The 23,193-nt window shown below is 48.3% G+C and overlaps 8 protein-coding genes across 9 annotated transcripts; 3 read left to right on the top strand and 5 right to left on the bottom strand.

Annotated features, from left to right (window-relative positions):
* Helz (Helicase with zinc finger) lies at positions 1–6,307 on the bottom strand. Of its 2 annotated transcripts, XM_069057288.1 has the most exons (4): positions 5,868–6,307; positions 5,313–5,816; positions 3,145–4,673; positions 1–2,247 (listed from the first exon to the last, which is right to left on the bottom strand). In XM_069057288.1, the coding sequence occupies exons 1-4, from the start codon at positions 6,145–6,147 to the stop codon at positions 148–150; spliced, it is 4,413 nt and encodes a 1,470-aa protein (XP_068913389.1). In that variant the 5' UTR covers positions 6,148–6,307; the 3' UTR covers positions 1–147. The 2 variants fall into 2 exon arrangements, with proteins under 2 accessions (XP_068913389.1, XP_068913397.1); XM_069057296.1 differs by lacking the exons at positions 5,313–5,816; positions 5,868–6,307 and adding an exon at positions 5,085–5,302.
* A 203-nt stretch (positions 6,308–6,510) lies between these two features.
* LOC138138068 (suppressor of cytokine signaling 6-like) lies at positions 6,511–9,241 on the top strand. Its single transcript, XM_069057801.1, has one exon. It carries the CDS (start codon positions 6,665–6,667, stop codon positions 7,556–7,558), a length of 894 nt encoding a protein of 297 aa, XP_068913902.1. The 5' UTR covers positions 6,511–6,664; the 3' UTR covers positions 7,559–9,241.
* Coq9 (ubiquinone biosynthesis protein COQ9, mitochondrial) lies at positions 9,235–12,341 on the bottom strand. Its single transcript, XM_069057838.1, has 5 exons — positions 12,166–12,341; positions 9,923–10,191; positions 9,661–9,873; positions 9,399–9,608; positions 9,235–9,349 (listed from the first exon to the last, which is right to left on the bottom strand). Exons 1-5 carry the CDS (start codon positions 12,209–12,211, stop codon positions 9,314–9,316), a joined length of 774 nt encoding a protein of 257 aa, XP_068913939.1. The 5' UTR covers positions 12,212–12,341; the 3' UTR covers positions 9,235–9,313.
* On the bottom strand, positions 10,270–12,014 carry LOC138137918 (glomulin). Its single transcript, XM_069057531.1, has one exon. The coding sequence runs from the start codon at positions 12,012–12,014 to the stop codon at positions 10,320–10,322; it is 1,695 nt and encodes a 564-aa protein (XP_068913632.1). The 3' UTR covers positions 10,270–10,319.
* On the top strand, positions 12,056–22,172 carry LRR (Leucine-rich repeat). Its single transcript, XM_069057308.1, has 18 exons — positions 12,056–12,197; positions 12,718–12,823; positions 13,224–13,321; positions 15,555–15,605; positions 15,655–15,864; positions 15,919–16,148; positions 16,197–16,456; positions 16,505–16,692; positions 16,745–16,822; positions 16,877–17,058; positions 17,112–17,263; positions 17,320–18,137; positions 18,270–18,445; positions 19,206–19,428; positions 19,789–20,428; positions 20,527–20,757; positions 20,864–20,907; positions 20,992–22,172. Exons 2-18 carry the CDS (start codon positions 12,787–12,789, stop codon positions 21,091–21,093), a joined length of 3,720 nt encoding a protein of 1,239 aa, XP_068913409.1. The 5' UTR covers positions 12,056–12,197; positions 12,718–12,786; the 3' UTR covers positions 21,094–22,172.
* Positions 13,419–15,257, top strand: kin17 (kin17 DNA and RNA binding protein). Its single transcript, XM_069057677.1, has one exon. It carries the CDS (start codon positions 14,022–14,024, stop codon positions 15,189–15,191), a length of 1,170 nt encoding a protein of 389 aa, XP_068913778.1. The 5' UTR covers positions 13,419–14,021; the 3' UTR covers positions 15,192–15,257.
* Ak6 (adenylate kinase isoenzyme 6) lies at positions 18,385–19,066 on the bottom strand. Its single transcript, XM_069057893.1, has one exon. The coding sequence runs from the start codon at positions 18,999–19,001 to the stop codon at positions 18,459–18,461; it is 543 nt and encodes a 180-aa protein (XP_068913994.1). The 5' UTR covers positions 19,002–19,066; the 3' UTR covers positions 18,385–18,458.
* A 6-nt stretch (positions 22,173–22,178) lies between the features above and the next one.
* Positions 22,179–22,981, bottom strand: LOC138138167 (GEL complex subunit OPTI). The gene is made up of 4 exons (XM_069057953.1): positions 22,761–22,981; positions 22,592–22,695; positions 22,410–22,539; positions 22,179–22,359 (listed from the first exon to the last, which is right to left on the bottom strand). The coding sequence occupies exons 1-4, from the start codon at positions 22,863–22,865 to the stop codon at positions 22,306–22,308; spliced, it is 393 nt and encodes a 130-aa protein (XP_068914054.1). The 5' UTR covers positions 22,866–22,981; the 3' UTR covers positions 22,179–22,305.
* Positions 22,982–23,193: the final 212 nt, after the last annotated feature.

Below are 23,193 nucleotides of genomic sequence, written 5' to 3'. Positions count from 1 at the left end.
TACAATTGAAAAACCAATACTTTTATTTTATAGAATCATTATAAATATCGTAAAAAAAAGTGGTCTAAGATTATATCTACAATAAAACAAGTGTATATAACAACGGCAAATAACTATATGTATAATATATACAATATACAAGAGATTTTACGAGAAGTAGTGGTAAAATCCGGTCGAGTTCGAGTTTGAGTTGGAATTGGAAGAGCTGTTCAGAGCTCTGCTGGAGGTGCGACCTTGGTTCTCGAGATTGAACGACTTGAAGACTTCGTACCAATCGTCACTGCTCGAACTGCTAATACTCATGTTGGCGAAGTCTTCGTTGACGTGCCTCTGCATGTCGCTCTCTTTCGTCCCGTTGACCCCGTTCGACGAACCGACCGAACTGGTTCGGTTCTGCGTCGTCTGTCTTTTGTAGAGCGGGTTCGACCTGTTGAAGTCGGGCCAGTGCGAGCTCGACTCGACCTCCTTCATGTAGATCGGCTTGTTGAAGTTGATCTGATTCGAGGGGCTGTCGTACCAGTTGAAGGTGGGCGAGTCCGACGAGGAGTGCGGCGTGCTGCGCCCCAGCACGTTGCCGTCGGGCACCCTCGACCCCTTCTGGTTGGTCGTGTGCAGCAAGTACTTGAACTTCTCGGCCGCCTCCTGTCCCGAGGTGTCCCGCAGGTAGTTGTACCACCGCTCCTGCACGCTGGGCGGCTGCACGATCATGTCGGCGAGCGACATCTGCTGCGGCAGCAGACTGACGCAGTCGCTCAACATCTGCGCCTCGGGGAAGTGCACGTTGTTCATGAACTGGATCAGCTTGGTGTTGGAGGCGGGGCTCTTGTGCACGTTCGGCGCCGGGTTCGTGGGCACCACGTTGATCGGCGCGAGCGGGATCTGCCTGGGGGCGGCCACGATGGGCACGTCGTGCGGGTTGATCACCCGCAGGGGCCTGTACCCGTTGGCCAGCGGCAGCGGCTGCTGCACGTTCTGCACGGTGGTGGGCGGCAAGTTGAGCACGTAGGGGGCGGGGAGCGTCATCGGGGGCCGCTGCGGCTGGTACAGCAGCGGCAGCATCCGCAGGTTGTTGGGCACGTTGGGGAACGTCGGCACCACTTTAGGCGGCGGTGGCGGCGGCGCCACCGGGTTGAAATTGGGCACTCTGATGAAGTTCTCGTGCATCATTTCTTTGTACTTGCGGGGGATGAATTCCGGCGCTAGCGGGTTCAGGGTGTACACCTTCTTCAGCTCGATCCCGTCGAGTTGGAACTTGAGCTGGGTCCAGGTGATGCCGTAGAGGCTCCCGTTGTCGTTGCAGATCTGGATGAACCGCTCCCAGACCTTGCTGCAGCGCCCCAGCGAGCACAGCGCGATCGGGTCCCCGACCACCGCCACCAGGCTCTGCGCCCTCGTGATGGCCGTGTTCAGGAGCTTCGAGTTGGACAGGAAGCCGTAGTCGACCTCGTCCTCGCCCTTGTTGTTGGTGCAGGTGCGCCTCGTCCGCACCGTCGACAGGATGATGGCCCTGAACTGCTTCCCCTGCACGTTCAGCACCCTCTCGACGCAGACGTCGATCTTGCGCTTCCTCAGCTCGGACCGTATCCGGAACACCTGGTCGGAGTAGGGGGTGACCACGCCGATCGACTGCTCGTTGATCTCGCCCCACTCCGCCGGCCAGTTGCGCTTCAGCTCCGCCACCCTCTCCACCACCTCGTACACCTCCGAGTTGTTGTAGAACGCCGTCGAGTTCTTGTCCTGGACGTCCTCGCCCCTCGTCGTGAAGAACGTGAGCGGGTAGAAGCGGAAGTGCTTGGGCTGCTTGCTGCTCGAGACCAGCTTCTGGTCGTAGAAGGACTCGGACGTGAACTGGATTATGGTCTCGTGGGCCCGGTAGTTCTCGCAGAGGAGGATCTTGCACGGGAAGAGGGGCGGGTAGTGGTCGTAGAGGCGCTCCAAGAGCGATATGTGCAAGTGGTGATCTCTGGCGAACTTGGAAAAAATGTCGGGGCCCAACTGCATGTGATCCCCCGCTAGCACTATCCTGGTGTTGTCGGTGGCCAAAGCCAGGGGAGTTATCGTCTCGCATTCGAGCGCTTGTGCCGCTTCGTCGAGCAGAATGTGCGTGAAAGTGCCCGGAGCTAATCCCATCGCTGATAGATAGACCGACGTCGAGAGTGTAACGACCACGATTTTGTGCCTCTCGATGTCCTCGAACGTGGGCAGTTGGAATTCGCGAGTGTTCCCGTTCAGTTTTATGCTGCAGTACTGCAAAATACATAACGGATTATTCGATTGAATCGGACTTTCGCCACAGTTTTACACTTTTTACCCTCTAGCGTGACATTTCGCGACCTGCCCCCGCTACTCCGCCCCTTATCGCGCGAGATAAAATCGAGCTCGCCGGATTTTATAGCTCTTCCTTCCGCCCTAAAGGACAACAAAAAGGTTCTGAAAACAAAACGGTCACGTTCAACGTCGGTACACAATTTCACACAATTTTTTTTTCCTTACAAGTTTTTCACCGTCCGCTTCAAAAAATTTATTACGAAATTATTTGCATGACTGCAGGTGTCTAACCGTCGGGATTTTTTCAAAAAAATGTCCACAGTGGATCGACGATGCGACAAAAATTATTTACTCAAAAACCTGTGCAAACAAATCAAAATTAATAATTAATCTAATTTATCTAATAGAACTGTAACATCAAATTAATCGATTAAATTTTTTCCCCAGATTTAAACAAAAATTTCGTTTGTCCAACAATGTTTACCCCGAACCCTTTACCCTTGTCCCTAGGACTAAACCCCATAGATAACTAAACCCCCAAAATGACTGACATCTGTCATTTACCCCAAGAAATATTTTATTAGTTGGCCATGACTTTATTTTTAAAGGCGTCACCTACTGGAGGGTTGCTGAACTAGTAAGTTTGTGAATGTGGCCGCCATATTGGCAATTTTAATTTTGTTCCTTGAAACCTTTATTACTAATCTATAAAGGCTCGCATTTTGGAAGTTTACTATTCGTGACTTCGTGAAAAAGATGACCGAACCCCTTGGTAATTATTTTTGCTCTACCGACTCGAGTCTGCGGGTATGAAAACCGGCAAAACTCCGTTCAAACTTTGCGCCACCCCCACTCGACCATTTAATTACCACCAACCTTCTGCACCACCGGACTGACGGTGGCCACCCATCGCTTCTGGTAGTATATCCTCAAGGGCCTGGCGCTCTCGTTCCCGCTCTCCACCCAAATGTCCAGATAGTCTTTGATGTAGAGATCCGCCGCGCTGTTCGAATGCGTGCACAACAGTATCTTGTTGGTGTCGTCCTTGATCAGCTCCTTGATCGCCTGGGCCAGCGTGAAGGTCTTCCCCGTGCCGAACGGTCCGATGACGAGGATCGGCGGGATCTTGACGAACGGGGGCGTGGTGATCGCCACCACCGCCTCCTTCTGTTTCAGGTTGAGCCGGCTGTCCAGCGAGGCGGACCACTGGCGCGACGGGGACCACGGGATGCTCGGCTCGACGTAGATGTCAGGGAAGATGAGCTTGTAGTTGCGGATCTTGTCGATGGTGTAGTGCCACTCGCAGTACGGCACCCGGTTCAGCTGGAACTGGATCTGGACCTCCAGGTCGGTATCGGTGGTCAGGTTGAGGTCGCGCACCGTCTCGGCGGAGAGCCGCAGGTAGATCATGTTCTTGCCCTTGTCCTCGATGATGGCCTCGTACACTTTGCGCACGGGCCGGTTGTCGCACGGCTTGGGCAGAAGGTAGACCGAGTTGCAGTGCATCAGGATGAGGCGGCCTTCGGCGGTGTCCTCCGAGAGCTCTTTGCCCAAGCAGACCGACGCGAAGAGCTCGCCGTTGCCGGAGTACTTGGCCGTGCTGGCGGCCATGCTGTTCGGCGACAGCAAGTAGCTGTGCGCTATCTGCAGCTTCGTCGTGAGGTTGTACTGCGATATGAGGTTGTACCGGGCGATCTCCTCGACGAGGAGGAGCTCGTGCATCCGCTCCCGGTAGCTGTTCCGCGTCAGCTTCTTCTCCGACACGGTGGCGTTGGACAACATGAAGTTCTCCTTCTGGGGGTAGGGATACATCACCTTCAGGTTCTTCTCCCACTCGTGGTTGGTCCCGGACGAGATCAGCGTCGAGAAGAACGGCACGATCTCGGAGTTGGCGCTCGTCCACCTCTCCGATATCGAAAACGTGATCTCCTTGCGGATCTCGTTGATCCGCTCCATGTCCGAGTCGGGCACCACGTCCACGCACAGGTGCTTCACCAGGACGGGCTCCGCGCCGAAGTCGAACACCACCGACTGTCTAAAAGTGCCGAAGATCGTGGTCTGGAACTCCACCACGATGGTGTACTCCGCGACGGGCTTGTGGTCGGGGGTGGCGCTCGCCGATATAAATTCTTGGTTGTTCTTGATGTCGCACTCCTGGTTGCCCGATTTTATTTCGGACAGGTGGAAGTGGTTGCGGTGGGTGTCCTGCAGGAGGGCGACCGCTCGCAAGGGTTTCCGCGTCCTCATCGTGAACTCCCACTTGTGGTGGCTGTTCTTGGACGACACCGTCGCCGACAGGGCGCACGAGCAGCCGTCTTCGACGCCGTCCACGCGCTCCGTCATCACGGTGTTGATGTTCGTCGCCTGGATCCACTTCTCCAGCAGGTCCTCCGTGTAGGACTTCCCTGAAACGACCCCATTTCAAAAACTATAACTCTACTCCGATCGGCGCCGCCCAAAAAACTTGGATTTTCATTTGATTTTTTTGACCAGCTGATTCTCACGTAATCACCAGGTCTCTTTGTCATCATCGAGGCGGTTGCAAACGGCAGCAACTTCTCATCGAGCCGATCACGCCTTGAATTAGATTTATCGCTCGCGGAAATTGCTGCGGATGCGGCGGATTTAAACGCGACCCAATTTTAACGACACTTTTACATTTCCCAGAACACATCCTTGCGATGTAATTGCTTTACAAAACGTCCCAAAACACGACGAATACGGTTTTGTTGCGATTTCTTTGCGACGTCTTATCAAACTTGCGGTTTTTGCGATGCACGCGCGAAAACGCCGATTTCCGTTAAAATGGGCTTTACCTTTTTGGAAAAAAAAGTGGCACAAAAATTTCATTGACGGAAAAACGTGGCCAAACATTGTCAAATCTTGTGCAACAACGCGCCAGACCTCGACTGCGCCTTATCTCGACCTGGTGAAATTCAAGACATTCGTGAAACATCTGGTTCAGCCTATCAGCGTGACAAACGCCTCGGCTATTCCGACTCGGCGTGCCTCTTGCACACCTCACCAACGTAAAACCTAGTTACCGTACAACTCCTTCTCCTTGGCCCTCATCATCTTCATCTCCCTGTACTGGAACCGCTCCTTCCACTCGCTGAGCTCGGCCTCGCCGTGCGCCTCGACGCACTGCTGGCCGAACCTGCAGGTGCCCAGTTCCTTCCAGTTCTCGCAGAGGGTGTAGGCGTCGGATTTGAAGCCTCTGGGCGGGGCGCGCCAGTACCAGTCGTGCCCCTCGTCAGACATGATCATGGCCTCGTGCTCCTGGGTGAGGCAGTGCGACGCCAGCTCCAGCTTGTCTTTGAAGGAGATGTTGCAGTAGATGCAAAAGATCGCCTCTTGGGGTTTGTCGGCGCGTCTGGCGTGCGTCCTGCTGAAATTTTTGTCGAGGTGGTTGAGCCACGGCTCCAGGCTCTGTCTGGAGCTCAGGGCGAAGAAGCGCTCCAGGGCGTTCTCCAGGCAGATTTTCTCGTCGCCGATCTCGCTCAGCTGTTTCACGATCATCAGCCATTCCTTGATGACGCTTTCTGCTTCTGAAACAGGGGATTTTGAGGGTGGGGCTGCGGGGGCGCGAGGGTACCCACCTCCGAGGCGGTTGAGCGCGAACAGCGACCGGATCAGCTGGATCCTGGTGCGGGGCTCGTTCGTGCTGTTGTATTTGCCACTGAAGGTTTTTAAAATTTGTCTGCAGTCGTTTATGATTGTTTCGTGGTGTCCCAGGTGGTAGAGACACTCCGAACGGTCCAACAGGTACGTCAAGATTTGCTGTTCGCTGTTGTTCTGCTTTTGCAGCAGTTTGTTGTAGAATTCTAGTGCCATTGTCCATTCCCTTTTTTTGACATGATCTGCCGCCTGAATCTCCATCACAAACAACTAGTTTAAAAATGTACTCTATTCTAAATGAATTCACGTTAAAACACGTTCACATTATTTAAATAACACAGTTTTGTATCCCTATCAAATTTATGTAAAATTTTTTCTTTCATTGTTGTCTGACAGTCGTGTCTAGAGTTACGGCGAATTTTGACACATATTTAGGCGGCTGTCACAACACTTTGAAAATTCCGCCGGATCACTAGAACTCGAAAAGTTGACCAAAAATGACGGCTTTCATTCACTTCGAGTCTCACCCTGTACGCAAACGTCAATTTTTCGAAAAATACCGTGGCGGTCGTGTCTACGGTCGCACCGACTGACAAGCAGCGACTTTTGACACATAATTGACATTTGACATTACGATCCTGATAAATGATAGCGGATAGCGAATTTGTTACTAATTCTTTTTCCTGGAAGGTCGTGGATAATAATGGGTGATAATACGCGGTGAAGTGCTAGAAAGAGAGTTTGTACTTTGAGTGTCGGTTGTGCGTGGTGAATCGAGATGGATCATCAGGAGAGCAACAAAAACAAAGCGAAAAACTGGCTGTATCGCTTCTTGAAGATAAAGAGAAGCCTGCAGGACAGGTCGAGCATCTCCGAGGTGGACCCCAGCATCTACAGGAGGGAAGTGTTGGAGCACTCGGAGAGCCGATCCCACCGCCACAGCTTCCGCAGGAGTTTCACCCTGAAGCGGTGGCACACCAAGGTAAAAAGCTGCATGTTCCCGCAAGAGGCGCCCACCCCGAAGCGTCCGGTCACCATATCCGAGGCCCCTTGCACGTCCGGCCTGCCCGACTTGCCACCGCCTCCCGTCCCTGAGCGCAACAGCCAGTGGACGGAGCGCCGCCAAGCGCCGTCGTCCCGCGAGTCCACCCCCACGGAGACGCCCAACCATCGAATACCGACCGACGAGATCGTGAGCCTTTCGAATTGCTACTGGTACTGGGGGCCGATGGCCACCGCCGACGCCGAGGAGCGCCTCCAGTTCAAGCCCGACGGCACCTTCCTGGTCCGGGACTCGTCCTCCACCTCGTACTTGTTCAGCATCAGCTTCCGCAGCGTGGGCAAGACGATGCACGCCAGGATCGAATACAGCCGCGGCAGGTACAACCTGTGCGGGACCTACTCCGAGGGCTTCTCCACCGTCACGGAGCTGATCCAGGACGCGATGAAGACCTCCGAGAACGGCGTCTACTGCTACTCGAGGCGGGGCGAACAGACGTGCGTGGAGTTCCCGGTCAGGCTCACCAAACCCATATCCAGGTACACCGAAGTGCGCTCCCTCAAATACCTGTGCAAGTTCGTCATAAGACAGTGCACCAACATTAACGACATACCGAAATTGCCTCTGCCCACCGTGCTTCACGGTTATCTCCTGGAGAAGCCGTACTTTTAGTAATCGCGCTTCTGTACTTAATTTTTTTTTTTTCTTAGTTTAAGTCAACTACTTAAGTATCGTAACGCTCGTGAGTGAAAGACGCTGATTTTCGAGCGAGTTTGTTCGCAATTCTGTTTTGTCTAGTCGAATGATTGAAAGAAACAGGACACTTTCATGATCCTGCTCTTAATATACACGGTGGTTCAGAAAATGTTGCGTACACGTTCGAAAACGATACCAAAATCATTTGAATATTTTTTCTAACTGTCCAGTCTACATTTGAAGATTTTATCAATTTTTCAAAAAAAAATTTCTCGTCCAAAAACCACCAATTCGAAAAATTTAAATTCTTGCCGGCGCCACAGCTAAGTACATACGTTTCTATAAATCAACATGTTCGTTTGATATGTGATCACCTTATCTATTTTCCACTCGACATTCCAGACGTTTGATTGTCTTTAAATGGATCATTGCGCAATCTACTTCTATTTCAGCGTAACGTGAGTAACGCTGCGGTTCTTGGCACGGTCCACTTCAGATGTTTCCGTAATGAAAAGATAATGAAATTACATATTTTCAATCAAAATGGACTCTGTCGTTGAAGCAAACATGTAAACTATAAAGTGCCTTGTTAGTACACAGACATTTTTTACTTATTTTTAAAAGTTCTATAAAAATGTAATTCGAGACAGTTTTAGCGTTCTCAATAGAAACGGTTTCTTAAGAAAAAACATTAGTGAAGTGAAGCTTCAAGGTCATGCGGCGGCCATTTGCCGAAGAGGCAAATATTAACGTGTTATAGCAGTGTTGTTAGTATTTGCGTGGTGTTAACCCCATTTGTGGGTTATTATCGATCAAAATTTACGACAAAACCACGTCAACTTTCAGGGAAAAAACATTTTGAGATCATAGAATTGTGCCACATTCATTTTTTTTTTTTTTAAGTTATGCGTTTAATAATTTGTGTTTCAACAGTAACAACACAGGAGTAATTTTTTAATATTTAATGCCGTTCTAACAAGTGGCTCAAGCACAACAACTGGAAATATTCTTATTTAAACGTATTGTATGATTAATAAAATTTTCATTCTAAATATTGAATAATCTTTAGTTTTAGTCGTCTGTTTTTTGTTGGTTTAAATGGTCGTAACGAGAACTCGCACAGTGTACGTAAATTACAAAAAAAATAATTGTTTCTTCTATGCGGAAATGACGGAGGCATTTCTGGTGGTGGTCGCAGTCGCGAAATATTTTTACGTCTAAATGGTATGTATTTTTGAACCCCTGTATATGCGCAACCAAATTGTGCGATTGATTTTTATTATTGTGTTACTTGTTTACGTTTGTTCGATTTTCTATTATTTGACTGAACTAAAATTTATAATCTTGTTATTCCTGTTGTGCCGTTGATTCGCTGGAAACTCGCGGAGCCGCGATGGCCTTCATGTCCAGACACATAAACGTCCGCATGCAATAATTCGCACATTTAGGTAAACAGCCTTGACATTCATAGCCGTCTCTATTTTGCATATGAGCTACATTTACATTTTGATCTTGTCACTCGTCCAGATAGGTTAGTTGGAGTTCTTGCGGATCAACCTGCACAACACGCGAACTGATCATCCATATAATAATTGTCATGTTTGTTATAGTCAACTAAAATATATAAATTTGTGATAAATAAAAGTAGATGAAACAGTACGACTTTCTTTTTTACAAAAACTACCAACAATTGAAAAAATAAAATGGGGCCTAGCTAAGTCACGTCGATTACTATCTGCTCCAGTTGAGTCCGAGAATGTTCCTCGCCTGCAAAACTCGTGTGAAAAATTTTTAGCGATCAAGCGTGTCCAGTTACCGTCACGAACGCGGAGGTGACGGCGTCTTGGGGGCCTATGCTGCCGAGATCCGTCTTGCAGAGGATCTCGTGGATCTGCACCGCCTCCGCCAGTCTCTTGTTCAGGAACTTCCACGTGGCCTCGTGCTCGGGCGAAGAGTCCTGGATCAGGTACAGTTCCGTCGCTTTGTACACCCCCGCCACCCCCAACCTCCTGGCGTACCAGTTGAACTGAAACAGTCCGGTCAGACGCTTTCGAAGACGCCGCCCCTTACAGCAGTACATCCACCGAGCGGTCCCCGGCGTAGTGGCAGATGTCGTCGACCGCCGCCAGGATCGTGGCCAGGGCGTTGGGCACGTTGGGCGGCAGCGACATGATGGCGATGGCTTGCGGCCACCGGCTCAGGTACGGCACGATCATCTTCAGCCGGCTCTGCAGGGCCCTCTCGACGAACTGCGCCGGCGGGATGGGCGCATCGCGCTGCGCCTTCTCCAGCTAAAACAACAGACTGTTGCGGGCGGTGCAACACGAACCGCGCGACTACCTCTTTCAGGACCTCCACCAGCTGCAAGTTGGACGTTCTTTGGAAGTAGTGGACGAGGTCGGCGCCCCCGCGGGGGAAGAGGCCGTGGGTCACCCCCGGGTAGCCCGCCGCTTGCGCCCCGGCCCCCAACGCTTTCCGCGACCATCCCAGCTCGACCACGAAGGGCAACGACGCCGCCAAGATCTTGTCCTTGATGTCGTCTTCGTAACACTCGCTCTGGGTGGATTGCGTCGAGGCTGCCCTACATGCCGTCCAAGCAGCGTAAGTATCTGGGAACAACGATGGGAAATACATTCGGAGTTCCGCAAGGAAGCGTGCCCTGGGAGTGTAACGAAATAAACTCTCTGTCTGTTTCTCCATTTTACTGCTCGTTTATTCAACAAAACTACAACTACCCCTACATCGTTCTCCTATCGATTATGCACTCCTTGACGCGACTCAGCAGACTGTCGATAACATCCAGCGTGGTCAAGGACAAGTTCAAGATTTCTATTTTGCTCTCGGGACCCATCTCGACCAAACTCCTCCCGGAAACCGTCACCGACATGGCGCACTTGTCCTCGCCCCCGCCCTCCGCCACCTCTTTGATTTTCAACCGGTAGTGCTCCTTCGACATCTCGATCCCTGTCTTCACCTCCCAGAAATACCCTTCTTCCAGCACGTCGACGTACCAGTCGATGCAGGTGTCGCCCCGTTTGTCTGCAAGAAGCACGAACCGCAACAGGTTCAGCGTGGACACGATGCGGTCGGATTCGTCGACCAGGTCGGTCTCTTCTTTCTGCTCCAGTCTTGTAAACTCCTCCAGAAGGTCGAAGAATTTCCTCCCCGAGTAAAACTCCGACAGGTGTTGCTTGTTGGGCAGCTCGCGCGTCAGCATTTCCTTGTACTGGGTGATGATGTTGCCTTTCAGGCCGCTGTGGCGGACGTGGCGCATCAGATTTAGTATGACCAAGTAGCGGCCTTGGTGCTCGAAGGACCACATGTAGGTCTGCAAGATTTGCAAGCACTTCCTTCTGATGTCTTGCGATTGGTTGTGGACGACCACGCTCGACAGGATTTTGCAAAAGGTGCTGTGGTGCTTTGAGTCCAACAACAAGTAGGACAGCTCCAGATGGTCCACGCTGCGCAGGAGCGCCCACGCTAAGTGCACCCCTTTCTCGACGACGAATTCGCCCTCTTGGGTCAGGAGCTTGTTGACCAAAGGGAGACAGTTGTGCAGGAGATAGACAGGACTGTACACTTTTGGGACAGACTTGACACAAATCTCTTTGTACAAAATCAAATAATACATTACACCCAACGAGACGTCGTTTGGTTTAATTAAATCGCTACCGTCGCTACCGCTTTCTATCTCTAAATAACAAAAAGGATCACAAGAAAAAGTGAAAAAACTCTCAACCAATTTCTCTGCAATTATCCTAGCTTTGGGCTTGGTGTTTTTGTACTCATCCATATCCAGATAAGCCAAAGGTTTGCCACACAAATCTATCAGAAACTTCCTCAGTATCTGTCTCCTTTCAGGGACACTACTAGTGTCACTCATGTTGGTCAGCTCGACCACAAATGTGTCACAAAATGGCAGCAACTCGCCATACACATAAGTAATTCTGGTGACAATATCATTACTGTCCAGGAGCAAGCGCTCTTCACCTACATAACCCAGGTCTTCAGGAGTTTCAATTTTATCTAAGTAGCTTGTCACAGCATTGAAACACCAAGCCAATGAAGTGATGCGCTTGTCAGGGACTCTCAAGAGTACCTTTTCCAGCGGTTTCAGGAGCGTCAGGAACTTGACATCATCTTTGGCAGTCTCAATCTCTTCGATAAACTGCAACAACACTTCCTCTGGCTTTGACTGTTCTGCCAGAATGTCCATCAGCTTCTGGCAACATTTGAACACTTCAATCTCACTGCTTTCGCACTCTTGGGTCAAATAATGGGCCACTACCGGTACCAAATCCCATGAATTGTTCAGGACTTCGTCGCTGTTTTTGTTGTCGGTAAAAAGCGTCAAAGCGTTGAGCGTGTGGCCTTGCTCGAGTAAATTCGCGATGATGTTGGGGAGACTGTTGTCGCCCAGTTCCGAAGTCATATTCGCGTCGGTACCAATCAGTTTTTGGCAAAAGTAGGGCGATAAAACCGCACAAATGATGATTCAACAGGCATGACAGTTGGGTGCGAGTGTGAGAGTGAAAGTGAGGTTAGGTGAGGTGGAATTTGGGGGAAGTCGACGCAATACTCACATCGGATGTTGGACCTGACTGTGGTGAACAGAGTGAGTAAAGACATTTCTTAACGCATTTAAATTAATGGGTTAGTTTCGGTGCTCTACTATCACTATCAAAAACCTGGTTACTTTGTGTTTTTGTTGATGATTCGCAGACAGCGAAAGTCCCTAAGCGTTTAAATCGGGTGGTTTAAAGTGGGTTAGAGGCGAGATTGAGCAAGGGGGGCAAGCGGTGATCGATTTGGGGGTTAGAAGTGAGAAATTTGCTGAAAATTGTATTTTTGGGTGTCGGCGAGTGGGGGTGGAGAACACGGAAAAAAATAGCTTTTTATCTATACGTTTGAGATAAGAGTTTGCGACACTCATCCAGGTCATCCTCCTTGTGTGGGTTTCAATTTAAATTTAATTCCGCGCATTCAGTATTGCCAATCTGGCGGCGTCGAACGGCAGCTGTGTATTGGCAGCACAAATTGCAAGCTTTAAAAACCCACTAACACCACCCTGATAATCCGAAATCCCGAAAATGACAATGACAGTGACAGCTAAATAAAAATTCTTTTTATTTTAGTGCAATTTGTTGCAAGGGACATTTACAAAGGTTTTTAAATGAAGTGCTCGTGTTTAACGCCTTTAAAGTATGTCTACCCGATCACAACTTACTAAGGATTTGAATGGTAAGCGAAAAAAGTCGAAATTTCCCAGAAAATACCAATGTTTACAGTACCCTGAAAGGGGAGTGTCAATATTGGTGATTAATATATTTTGCAATCTTTGTTTATATGCTGGAGGCTTGCACGCGACGTGATGCCTCAAGAATTACGACCGGTCTGTCTGCACCGTAGCAAACAAACGGCGAACCGAATTAAATCGACGCAAAAATTTTCGCTGCATTTTTTCCTGTTTTTAAACACAACTTTTGAATTAGTTGACCTGATGACCTCGTCGCGCTTAATTATTCAAATTGGTTTATTGAATCGCCCGAATGTTAACGCACAGCTATGGATAGACTGGTGCATGGATATTTTTTGAGGCATCGAAAACGCACACACCACTCAATTAATGATTTGCTTGCAGAGAGCATAAAGTCGTCAGTTGGGAATAAAGTGAAGATACTTTTCAAAAATGTTGTCCGTTTGGAAACAAAAGGAGACAAGACTGAAAATAGGGTTTTGGTAAGTGGCTTTTGTCAATTTATTGCAACCTGCTTTGTTATCAAGCCAAACATACTCAACCTAATTAATCAAGATAAGATTAAAATTGCAGCTTCCTGTGAAAGGTGCAGGGCTGTCGTGACAAAAGTAGAGATTCTTCAATGCTTCCAATATTTTTTGTTGAGTATTTTATTAAATTCTCACCTAGAACCCAGGAAGTGCAAATCACGTTAAAATGTGAAAGCATCAGCAAATATTAGGTGCAAATATTGATAATTGTTTATCTGTAAGGTCGACGCTTTCAAATAACGACCAAATTTAAATTTTCTCTTTTTATTTAAATTAAATACAGGTTTGTTTCATCTCTTTTTAATATGGCTGTGGTCAATTTTAATGGTTTCGTTCCACGAAAAAATGAGTCACTGGTTCTTTTAATGTGTGTCATTATGCAGAAAAGTTTTATAATATCCGCTGTTACTGGAATGCGTTATCGTTTTATTTACTTTTTGAAGTACCCTCATTTTTGTTGTTTGTCCACGCGCCACCAGGGGCGCCAGTGTTCATCAATTTGACAGTGGACGTAAATGTGTCATGGCGTTCATTTCTCGAAAGAAGTCTGTGGGGTTGTGTTGAATTTGTGCACCAGCAGCGTCGAATTAAATCAAGTTGAAATTGTGACGGTATTTAGTTTTGGTCGAACGAGTCGCATTAATCCGTAAAAATGCCGAAAGCGGAAGTGGGAACTCCCAAGTACATCGCCAACAAGATGAAGGCGAAGGGCCTCCAAAAGCTGCGATGGTACTGCCAGATGTGCCAGAAACAATGTCGCGACGAGAACGGCTTCAAGTGTCACACGATGTCGGAGTCCCACCAGCGCCAGCTGCTCCTCTTCGCCGACAACTCCAAAAGGATCATCGACGACTTCTCGTTCGAGTTCGCCAAGGAGTACTTGCAGATCCTGCGGAGACAGTTCGGTACGAAACGCGTGAACGCGAATCGGGTCTACCAGGAGTACATTTCCGATCGCAACCACCTGCACATGAACGCCACGCGATGGGTCACCCTGACGGGTTTCGTCAAGTGGCTGGGGAGGACCGGGAAGTGTCTGGTGGACGAGACCGAGAAGGGTTGGTTCATCACGTACGTGGACCGCGACCCCGAGACGATAGCCCGCGAAGAGAAGAAAAACAAGAAGATGAAGATGGACAAGGACGACGAGGAGCGCACCCTGGAGTTCGTCCAGAAGCAGGTGCAACTCGCGCAAGAGCGCTGCCAGAACAGGGAGGAGCCGGTGTACACCGAGCTGCTGCGAGACAACGAAGAGGAGAAGCTGAAACTTGATCTGAAGCTCGAGCCCCAACAGAAGAAGGAAGTGAAACCGGTGGTGTTCCAACAGCTGAAGAGGACGATCGACGACGCGGCGTCGACGAGTTCCAGCGTGAAGAAGCACAAGACCGAGAACAGGAGGAAGACGGCGCTGGACGAGATCAAGGAGTTGGAGGAGTCGAAAAAGGAGAAGACCAACAGAAAGGACTATTGGTTGGCGGAGGGGATAGTGGTCAAGGTCGTGACGAAAACTTTGGGGGACGAGTATTTCAAGCAAAAGGGGGTGGTGCGGGAAGTTCTGGACAAGTACGTGGCGGTTGTGAAGTTGTTGGAGAGCGGGCGGAAGTTGAAGCTCGACCAGGCGCACCTGGAAACTGTCATTCCCGCGATCGGGAAGTTGGTCAAGGTGGTGAACGGGGCGTACAGGGGGGAGACGGCGACTTTGGTCTCGATCGACGAGAAGCGGTTTTGCGCGGAGGTGAAGATCGCGACGGGGTTGCTCATGGGGCGGACCATCAACGCCATCCAGTACGAGGACATTTGTAAATTGAACGAAGAATCGTGATAGTAATATATACACATATTAATTGTACAAATATTTAAGTTTCAAATAAAACCACTCGTTTTTTTAGTCGTCTGTTATTGTGGTCCACATTTAACAAAAAAGGGGTTTGGTTGGCCAAGTGAAGGTCAAGAGTTAAGAATTGATGTTTGTGCAACGTGTACAAAACACTAATTTTTTACATGTGGGAAGTTGACACGCACGAGCGCAGCGTAATAAATGTTTTGTACACAAGTTGCGTAGGCATTTTTTTGCTCTCAGATAAAATTAGTACGAAAGAAAACGATCGATGAAACTTCAAGAATATTTTGTATTTTGTATGATTTTTTTGGGTGCGCTCTGAGAAAATAATTTCTTTTGATTTAGGTATTTTCCCCGTGTCGAATCCTATTGCTCACAGCAAAAGTGCCAACAAAAGTGAGTATCGATTCGTTGGTAAAGATTTGTTTGTCACGACTTTTTGAAGATCGACTGCCACTTCCACTACCTGGAAATCCAAGCGCTGGAAAGCAAACGAGGCAATCAGCTGAGCCTGACGATAAACGACAAAGTGTACTCGTTTCTGACTGGAGACGATTCGACATGCAGCGCAGAAGTAGACAACATGATTTCGGCGTTGAACAACGCCATCCGAAACATTTTCCCGACCGTCCCGCTTCAGCACATCATCAAAAAAGTAGCGCCGCACGCGGCCGTCGCACCGCCCCCAATACAAGAGTCGCTCTTTCAGATCGACGTGATTCCGAACACCAGACTGCAGCAGTTGAGGGACCTGGAGGCGATCGCGAGCAGCCGGAGGGAGGTGGGTCCGTGCGGGGGCTTCTCGACGCAGTACGCGTGCATGTGCGACTACCACGGCATGACGTACAGGGAGGAGGTCGCCTGGGACGTGGACAACATCTACGTGTCGCTCAACACTAGAGAGCTATGCCTTAAAGATTTCGATTATTTAGATCAAAAGTCGGTAAACCAGCCGAGAGACAACAGACATTCAAGATTCTGTTTCAGAGATTTAATTCCGATAATCAGCGCGCTCGAGTACAACACGTGGTTCACCAAGCTGAGGGCGAACCAGGTCAGGTTGTCGCACGACAACATCGAGAGGATCTTTCACGTCCTCAGGAAGTCCCTCAATCTGGAGGAGATCTACCTGGACAATCTGGGCCTGAAGGCGGACTTCGTCAACAAGCTGGGGACCGTGCTCAAGCTGAATCCGGCCACCGCCCTCCACACCGTCGACTTGTCCTACAACACCATCGAGGACAAAGGTGGTTGTTGGGTGTCGTAGTCGCTCGATCTGATCGTCTTCTCGGCAGGTGCTATTTATCTCGCGGGTTGTGTATCTCGGCTCAATAAAGGACTGGTCCATCTGAATTTAGCTCACTGCGGACTCAGTTCGAAGGGCGTCAATCATCTAGCGGCGGCTCTCAACAGCAACAGCAGCATGCTGACCACGCTCACGTACCTCAACCTGAGCGGCAACAGTCTCAAGGATGACATAAGCGTAAGGAAAAGACTGTCGAGTGTTTCGTTTCGTCTATTTTTTGCAATTGCAGAACTTGCACACGTTTTTGACTCACTCTAATGCACTGCAACATGTAGATATATCGGGCACAGATGTAATACTGGAAAGTGTAAGTCTCCCTCTCGTGTTGGTCTTGCGAATCATACTGATCGTGTGATTCCAGTTATTTGGTGCTCTAGTTCGTGGCTGTACAACAAATCTAGTTCATTTAAATATATCTAGGAATCCCTTTAGTAGTAAAAAGAGCAAGGAAGCTCCGATATCTTTTAAGAAGTTTTTTAGCACCACACTTAATCTTAAATATCTTAACATGTCCCATTGTAAGCTTCCGCAAGAGGCACTAAAGTGAGTATCGATCGTCGTCGAGTTGTCCTCGCTTGACTTGTCTCGTTTTTAAGAAACCTACTCCTGGGCCTGGCTTGTAATGAATATACCAAAGAAATGAGTTTAGACATAAGTAATAACGGATTAGGAAGTCAGGGTGCCCACGTTTTAGAATCATGTGTTCACGGTGTTCGCTGCATCTCTAGTCTAGACATCTCCGATAACAGTAAGAGTGGCGCCCTCTGAATTGGGACCTCCGCGCTACAATTTCGAATTTTCCAGATATGGACGGCGATTTAGCAAATGTAGTTTTAGCAATAAGTAAAAACAAGTCGTTGCGGCACCTCCAGATGGGCCGCAGCATGAAGAAGCACATGTCCACCATAATGGACTCGATCGTGCACATCCTCCAAGACGACGAGTGCCTCCTGCAGTCGCTCTTCATCCCCGACTGCCGCCTGCGATCCGACACGTTCAACCTCCTCAACGCCCTCGGCGACAACAAGTCCCTCGAGACGCTGGACATAAGCGGCAACCTGATCGGAGACTCGGGGGCGCGTCTCATGGCGAAAGCCTTGCAGATCAACAACAAACTGAAGACGATCATCTTCGACCGTAATAATGTGACGCTGCTGGGGTACAACGACATCGCGTACGCCCTCGAGAGCAACAGGACCCTTCACTACATACCCTTCCCGATTTACGACGTGGCGCCGTGCATGAAGGCCAACGCCGAGAGGACGGACGCCATCATGCGCAAAATACAAGACTTGCTGAACAGGAACGTGACGCTCAGGAGGAACTCGTTGAAGTCGTTCCCGCTGCAGCCCGGCTTCTTGTTGACGTCCAAGCAGCAGGCGCTGGAGAGGTTGGTGGCGCAGACGCAGGAAGCCATCAAGAATTACTCGGCGGTCGATTCGATCACGTCCCACAACGATATCAATCACGCGACTGGGGTCATACAAGACGCGGAGAACTCCAAGCAGCTGTTGGTGAGGTTGCAAGAAGTGGCCAAGCACAGGGACGATGGGCACCCGGTCGAGGCCAAACTGCAACAGGCGGCGTGCGATGTGCACACCAGCATATGCGACTACTTGCAGGTAGATGATAATTATTTGGATTTTTCGAACATGACAAGATTGTAGGGGATTTTGTTTTGTATGAAATGTGGGTTGGTGACATTGTCACTTTTGACAGTTCAAACGTCAACATTTGAAAATTTTATTTTTCAGATTACAACCGACAAAATGTTGAAATGTTGCAAAGAACAATGTCCCTACATCTTGCACGACGAACAGACGGTACAAGAAATAAAGAAAGGTTGCAAAAATAAGAAACAAATCCCACTGGACTTTGTCACGACGTGTATTAAGCAACAAGCTGGAGTAGACATAATGAACAGAGTGAGGTAAGTTTTGAGTCTATTGTTGGTTGTCTTGGAACCATTGTTGCAACCAGACGCATATCCTGTTAACGTTGTCGTCCAGTTCCGGCGGCGTCACGCTACGCAATTCGTGCACTATATCGACGTTGTAGGACGCGCGAGCCTCCTCCAGTATAGTTTGGAAGATTTCGCAGTCTATATTGTCTTCTAGTTTCTTGCCCGCGTATCCCCTACTCACTAATCTGTCATATAGCGTGGTGTTGTCCGTGCGCAACACAAAAACCACGTCGAACCACCTTTCAGGGAAAAACTCGCAACTGTGATAGTCCACGATGTTGCCACCTTTACACATCACCTCTTCCAACCCGTCCAACAACTTGTCCTCGTCCAAAATGGGGCACTGGTACACCTCGTCGTACTCTTCCAGACAGTTGTAGTCTTTGGCGATCTTCGATATCTCCAACCACTGCAAACCCGTCGCTTCGCACAATTTTTGGCACAGGGTTGACTTGCCGACTCCCGGAGTTCCCGTGACAAGAATGTTGGGGGCCTGCCGCCTCACCTGCGGCACCGCTGCCATTTCTCCACAAATCGAACGAACCTAACCTCACAATTGACACTATCACGCGTGATGCGTAGTCGAGGTTGTTCGAGTGAGAGCCGCGTCGGGATTGGACAGAATTTAAATTTCCCGCCCAGAGTACATTTTGAAAGGCGTTGGGATTGGACGAATTCAAATCTCCCGGACATTTTCGAGTAAAGGCGCCAAATTTGATTTTTCTAGGGAACTGAATCTGATCGTGGCGGCTCAACTGTCCGAACAGATAACCGATGAGGTGTACGAGGCTTTGATGAGGAGCTACAAGATCTTGGTAGGGGACGCCAGTGCCATCAGGATCGATTCGCCCCCGAGAAGGTCGAGGCTGAGCAGTTCTGGCAGTTCCAGACATGGGACCAGCGACATTTCCATCACCGACAGCACCCACCAGTCGGACCACTCGCCCCTGGTGAGTAATCTGGTTTGTTTTAATCCCGAAATATTATGTGATTTCTAATATCAATTTCACACATGCAGATGTTGGAGTACTTAAATTTAGTAAGTACCGGAGGCGTCCTTACGACTGGTTTGGATTTGTTTTTGTTAAATATTTTACTTTTTTTGCACAGTTATATAATTTGTGGCGTTAGATCACGTCAAGGTGAACACACACACTTTTCTTTATTTATTTTGTTTAAATTGAAGTTAGATTAGAGATGATTTTGCTTTTTGGACCACCAATAGTGCCGATTGTTGTAGCGCATCGTCCTTTTGTTGTAGTTTTGAGTTTGCGTGGTTTGCCTCGGCGATAACTTGGTTGAAATTGTAGGCGACGCCGCACTTGTCGATCAAGCGCAAGAGCTTGCATGGACGAAAGCTGCGGCCCAAGTCGGTGGTCGACAGCGTGGAGGGGCTGTCCGCCGACGACATCCCCAGTCTTCTGCCCTCGAGCAACCGCAACTCGGAGGAGGACGATTCGGTGACGGAACTGCCGAGCGCCACCCACCAGCTCCAGCACTTGGTGAAGGGTCGACCCCGCCGGGCCAAGACGCGGGCCCCCACGCGTCCGCTAGTCAAACACCCCGACGTGAGCGACCCCGTCTCCCAGGACCTGGTCGAGGGCCTGGAGACGTTCTTCCGGCCGGGCTCGGTCACGCCGACGTCCGACGACTGCAACTCGTTCCAGGCGGACGGCAGCCCCAACCACGACTACGCCTCGCCGGTCCTGAGCGACGACCGCAAGACGCCCAAGATGAGCCGGAACTCGCCGCTGCTGAGGGGGTTGATGACGCCGACGCCGAGGTCGCGATCCACCGACAACCTCGAGAAGTTCTCGCCGTCGTTCGGCAGGAGGCACGCCAACGATTGTGCCTCACCGCTCACGAGGAGGTTCACGGGGGAGAGCGTGACGTCGCACGAGAGCAGCGACGGCAGCATCGCCGGGGAGGTCAACATGGAGGGTGAAGCAGGTGACGTAAAGTTCACACTCGAGGGTGCAGACTAGAGTTTCAAATTGACTCAAATCAGACTCGCTCTCTCGTTATCTCATTTGAGGGTTTGTCCACAGGCGAGCACGACTCATCGAGGCATTTCAAGGTGATGTCGGGACCGTTGATCGCCCCCAAGCCGCGACCCTGGTCCATGGTGAACTCGGAGGCGAAGAGCGCCGACCTGCTGAGCGACGGATCGTCCCCCATCAACTCTACAGGTAATACACCCGACTCAGCCGACACCCTAGACAGTTCAGAGTCATCCCTAGAGAAACGCGTCACCAAAGACGTCAAACTGAAGCGAGGTGGTGAGTCTCAGCGCACCGACCCTCTCGTTGTTTAGTGGCTTATATTCTTTTGTTTTATTTCTTTTTATGTTGCACCCCCTATGCTTTTCTCGTTTTTGTTCGGAAGGCATTTTGGAACGCGGCGACACCAAGTTCTTGCAGCGCTACAAGGTACATTTCTTTTTTTATTTATTTCTATTTTCGCACGTCGCCCCGCACTTGTGGAATTGTCGACTTGACGGTGATCGTTTTCAGGCGACGTCTGATAAACCAGGTCGGCCATCTGACGACGTCGTTCGGCGAAGAGATAGCAATTATAATTGTAGTGAAACAGAAGATGCACACATAAGTAGATGATTTTATGATTCTATTTTTAGCCTAAAGACGAATCTAATTTCTTAGGAAAAAGTTTCTATAATAACTTGCGAGAAGGGCGACACCCCTTCTCGACACTTCCATTCCCATTTTAAAATTCTACTAAATTTTATTATATCTGCTTCGACACTAGGCGACTATTTTTATGAATCCAAAATATATATTATTGACGTAAGACTTTTGACGGGACAAAATATTTCAACAGTTTCCGATTATTTCAGATACGTAGATTTTTTGTGCTTCCTGTGTGTATATAAATATTAATTTTAACGATTCATGTCCAAATACTATTTTAACATTTTATTTTATTATTGCAATTGTGTGAGATCGACTCAAAAGTTGATAAAAGTAATTGTTTGCAATATTGTAGTTAGTAAACATGTTGGCCATGACGCGCGACTTAAGTCTTGATTCTCAAAAACCTTACATCCACCACAACTCTCTGCATCAGCTAGATTTATGTTTCCAAACCCCTGTTGTGCAAATTGCCATATGCCATATTATAAAGTTATGACAATTCGGTTGCAGCAACCACGGATCTCATCGAACGTAACAGTTTTATAGTTGTAAAAAATTTGAAATTGAGACTCATTCCACAAATACTTGGCATTTACGGTCGCGAGCAATAAATTTTGGTCGTCAATGCCATTTCAAAATTTGGTTAGATTGTCACAAATTTAAAAAATTTCCCTGCCTGATTATGCCCACGTCAACAAGGTGTCAAAAAAATGACAATTAATGCCATGATTATAGGTTATGATGTTGATGACCGTTTTACAATGGAGCATTTTCCATTGGGTCAAAGAGTGACATTGACGACCAAAATTTATTGCTCGCGACTGTACATTGCTAGTATTGTATTCCAATATTTGTATATAATATTATACAGTATGATTTTTTTCGTAAGCTTTTACAAAATGCAACACTTGTATTTTGATACCATGTTGTGTTTTTAATGTGTTGTAATTTTTTTTTTTATAAACTTGTGTAACACAAAGTTTGCTTCCATTCCTGTATTAATCTTTTTTATACTGTCAATAAAAAGGTTTTATTATTGAAAATGAGAATTCTTATCCCAAACCTGAGAGGACACTTTATTTGGTCAGAAATTAATTTAATGACTGAGGCGTTATGTTACATGATTTCATAAAAAATGGAATTTTGGGGTATTTTCGACAATTTTACTCCACCCCATCATGACTGATCGCTATCATGATATAGACCTGAGTATATTATGATCCAAGTTACCTAAAAATTGGATTTAAAAATAGCCCAACATTATTATAAGGGGGTCTCACCAAAAATCCAGCAAATGAGGTCATAAAACCTTCCTTGGTCAATTCCCACGCGCCTCCGTACTCTTCCTCATCTACACACTGAAAACTACTAAAATAAAAGTATATAACAGCAGCGTTAACTATTACGAACCTGAAATACGAAATATTTTAGTTATTGTCGCGAGTTTTCTAAAGTTACTAACAGTAATAAACCTAGGAATCCTTTAAGCGGTATTAATCCCCAGCACACGCCGAGGATTATCCCTATTGCTTGCCTCGCCCAATATATCACGTCTAGGAACTCGTCCTACGGCAATTGCGTAAACAATTCAATAAATTTCTGTCATGATTATTTAAAATAACAAAGTTAACCTTGTCAGGCCATTCCGAATTCGCCGTTATTGCTCTGTTAAACACAGACTTGAGTTCCGAAGTTGTTGTCCCATTTCTCTCGACGGTTTTAGTTTTTGTACTCATCCTCGCCACTTAAAAAACCAACTATCACTTTCTTTTTCCGCACATCACAGAAATAATTTTTCACGACGACGAAACGTCAAGATTGTGTCAACGAGCATGACACTGCAACAACGAAATTCCCCTAGATTTTCACCGGCAGGCGGCGCCACCAATAATCGTAATGGCCGACAATTCAAATTTTGAAAATTATTGTGCAAATGTGTTTTTCGACGGGTTTCCCAGAACATTGGACGCGAGGGGTAGTCAAAATGGGTACGGACCGGCGCCGCATTCGTAATTAATCGATCGTAAAGTGCGAAAACGCGGACGCGAATTTTAGTTTTGATGA

This window comes from Tenebrio molitor, chromosome 1 (genome assembly GCF_963966145.1).
Source record: "Tenebrio molitor chromosome 1, icTenMoli1.1, whole genome shotgun sequence".
NCBI lineage: Eukaryota > Metazoa > Arthropoda > Insecta > Coleoptera > Tenebrionidae > Tenebrio > Tenebrio molitor.
This window is presented reverse-complemented; position numbering and strand designations above follow the sequence as displayed.

Bases quoted from the DNA above. Each gene is read 5' to 3' on its own strand.
- Helz (XM_069057288.1), bottom strand. From the start codon at position 6,147: ATGGAGATTCAGGCGGCAGATCATGTCAAAAAAAGGGAATGGACAATG. The intron at 4,674-5,312 runs GTAACTAGGTTT...GGGTCGTTTCAG, and splicing joins CAAGGAGAAGGAGTTGTACG to GGAAGTCCTACACGGAGGAC. The intron at 2,248-3,144 runs GTTGGTGGTAAT...TGTATTTTGCAG, and splicing joins TCAGTCCGGTGGTGCAGAAG to TACTGCAGCATAAAACTGAA.
- LOC138138068 (XM_069057801.1), top strand. From the start codon at position 6,665: ATGGATCATCAGGAGAGCAACAAAAACAAAGCGAAAAACTGGCTGTAT.
- LOC138137918 (XM_069057531.1), bottom strand. From the start codon at position 12,014: ATGACTTCGGAACTGGGCGACAACAGTCTCCCCAACATCATCGCGAAT.
- Coq9 (XM_069057838.1), bottom strand. From the start codon at position 12,211: ATGTCTTTACTCACTCTGTTCACCACAGTCAGGTCCAACATCCGAT. The intron at 9,874-9,922 runs GTAGTCGCGCGG...CTGTTGTTTTAG, and splicing joins TGGTGGAGGTCCTGAAAGAG to CTGGAGAAGGCGCAGCGCGA. The intron at 9,609-9,660 runs GTACTGCTGTAA...GGACTGTTTCAG, and splicing joins CCGGGGACCGCTCGGTGGAT to TTCAACTGGTACGCCAGGAG.
- LRR (XM_069057308.1), top strand. From the start codon at position 12,787: ATGTCTACCCGATCACAACTTACTAAGGATTTGAATG. The intron at 16,823-16,876 runs GTAAGTCTCCCT...GTGTGATTCCAG, and splicing joins CAGATGTAATACTGGAAAGT to TTATTTGGTGCTCTAGTTCG. The intron at 20,908-20,991 runs GTACATTTCTTT...GATCGTTTTCAG, and splicing joins AGTTCTTGCAGCGCTACAAG to GCGACGTCTGATAAACCAGG.
- kin17 (XM_069057677.1), top strand. From the start codon at position 14,022: ATGCCGAAAGCGGAAGTGGGAACTCCCAAGTACATCGCCAACAAGATG.
- Ak6 (XM_069057893.1), bottom strand. From the start codon at position 19,001: ATGGCAGCGGTGCCGCAGGTGAGGCGGCAGGCCCCCAACATTCTTGTC.
- LOC138138167 (XM_069057953.1), bottom strand. From the start codon at position 22,865: ATGAGTACAAAAACTAAAACCGTCGAGAGAAATGGGACAACAACTTCG. The intron at 22,696-22,760 runs GTTAACTTTGTT...CAATTGCCGTAG, and splicing joins ATTCGGAATGGCCTGACAAG to GACGAGTTCCTAGACGTGAT. The intron at 22,360-22,409 runs GTGAGACCCCCT...TCCAATTTTTAG, and splicing joins CCTCATTTGCTGGATTTTTG to GTAACTTGGATCATAATATA.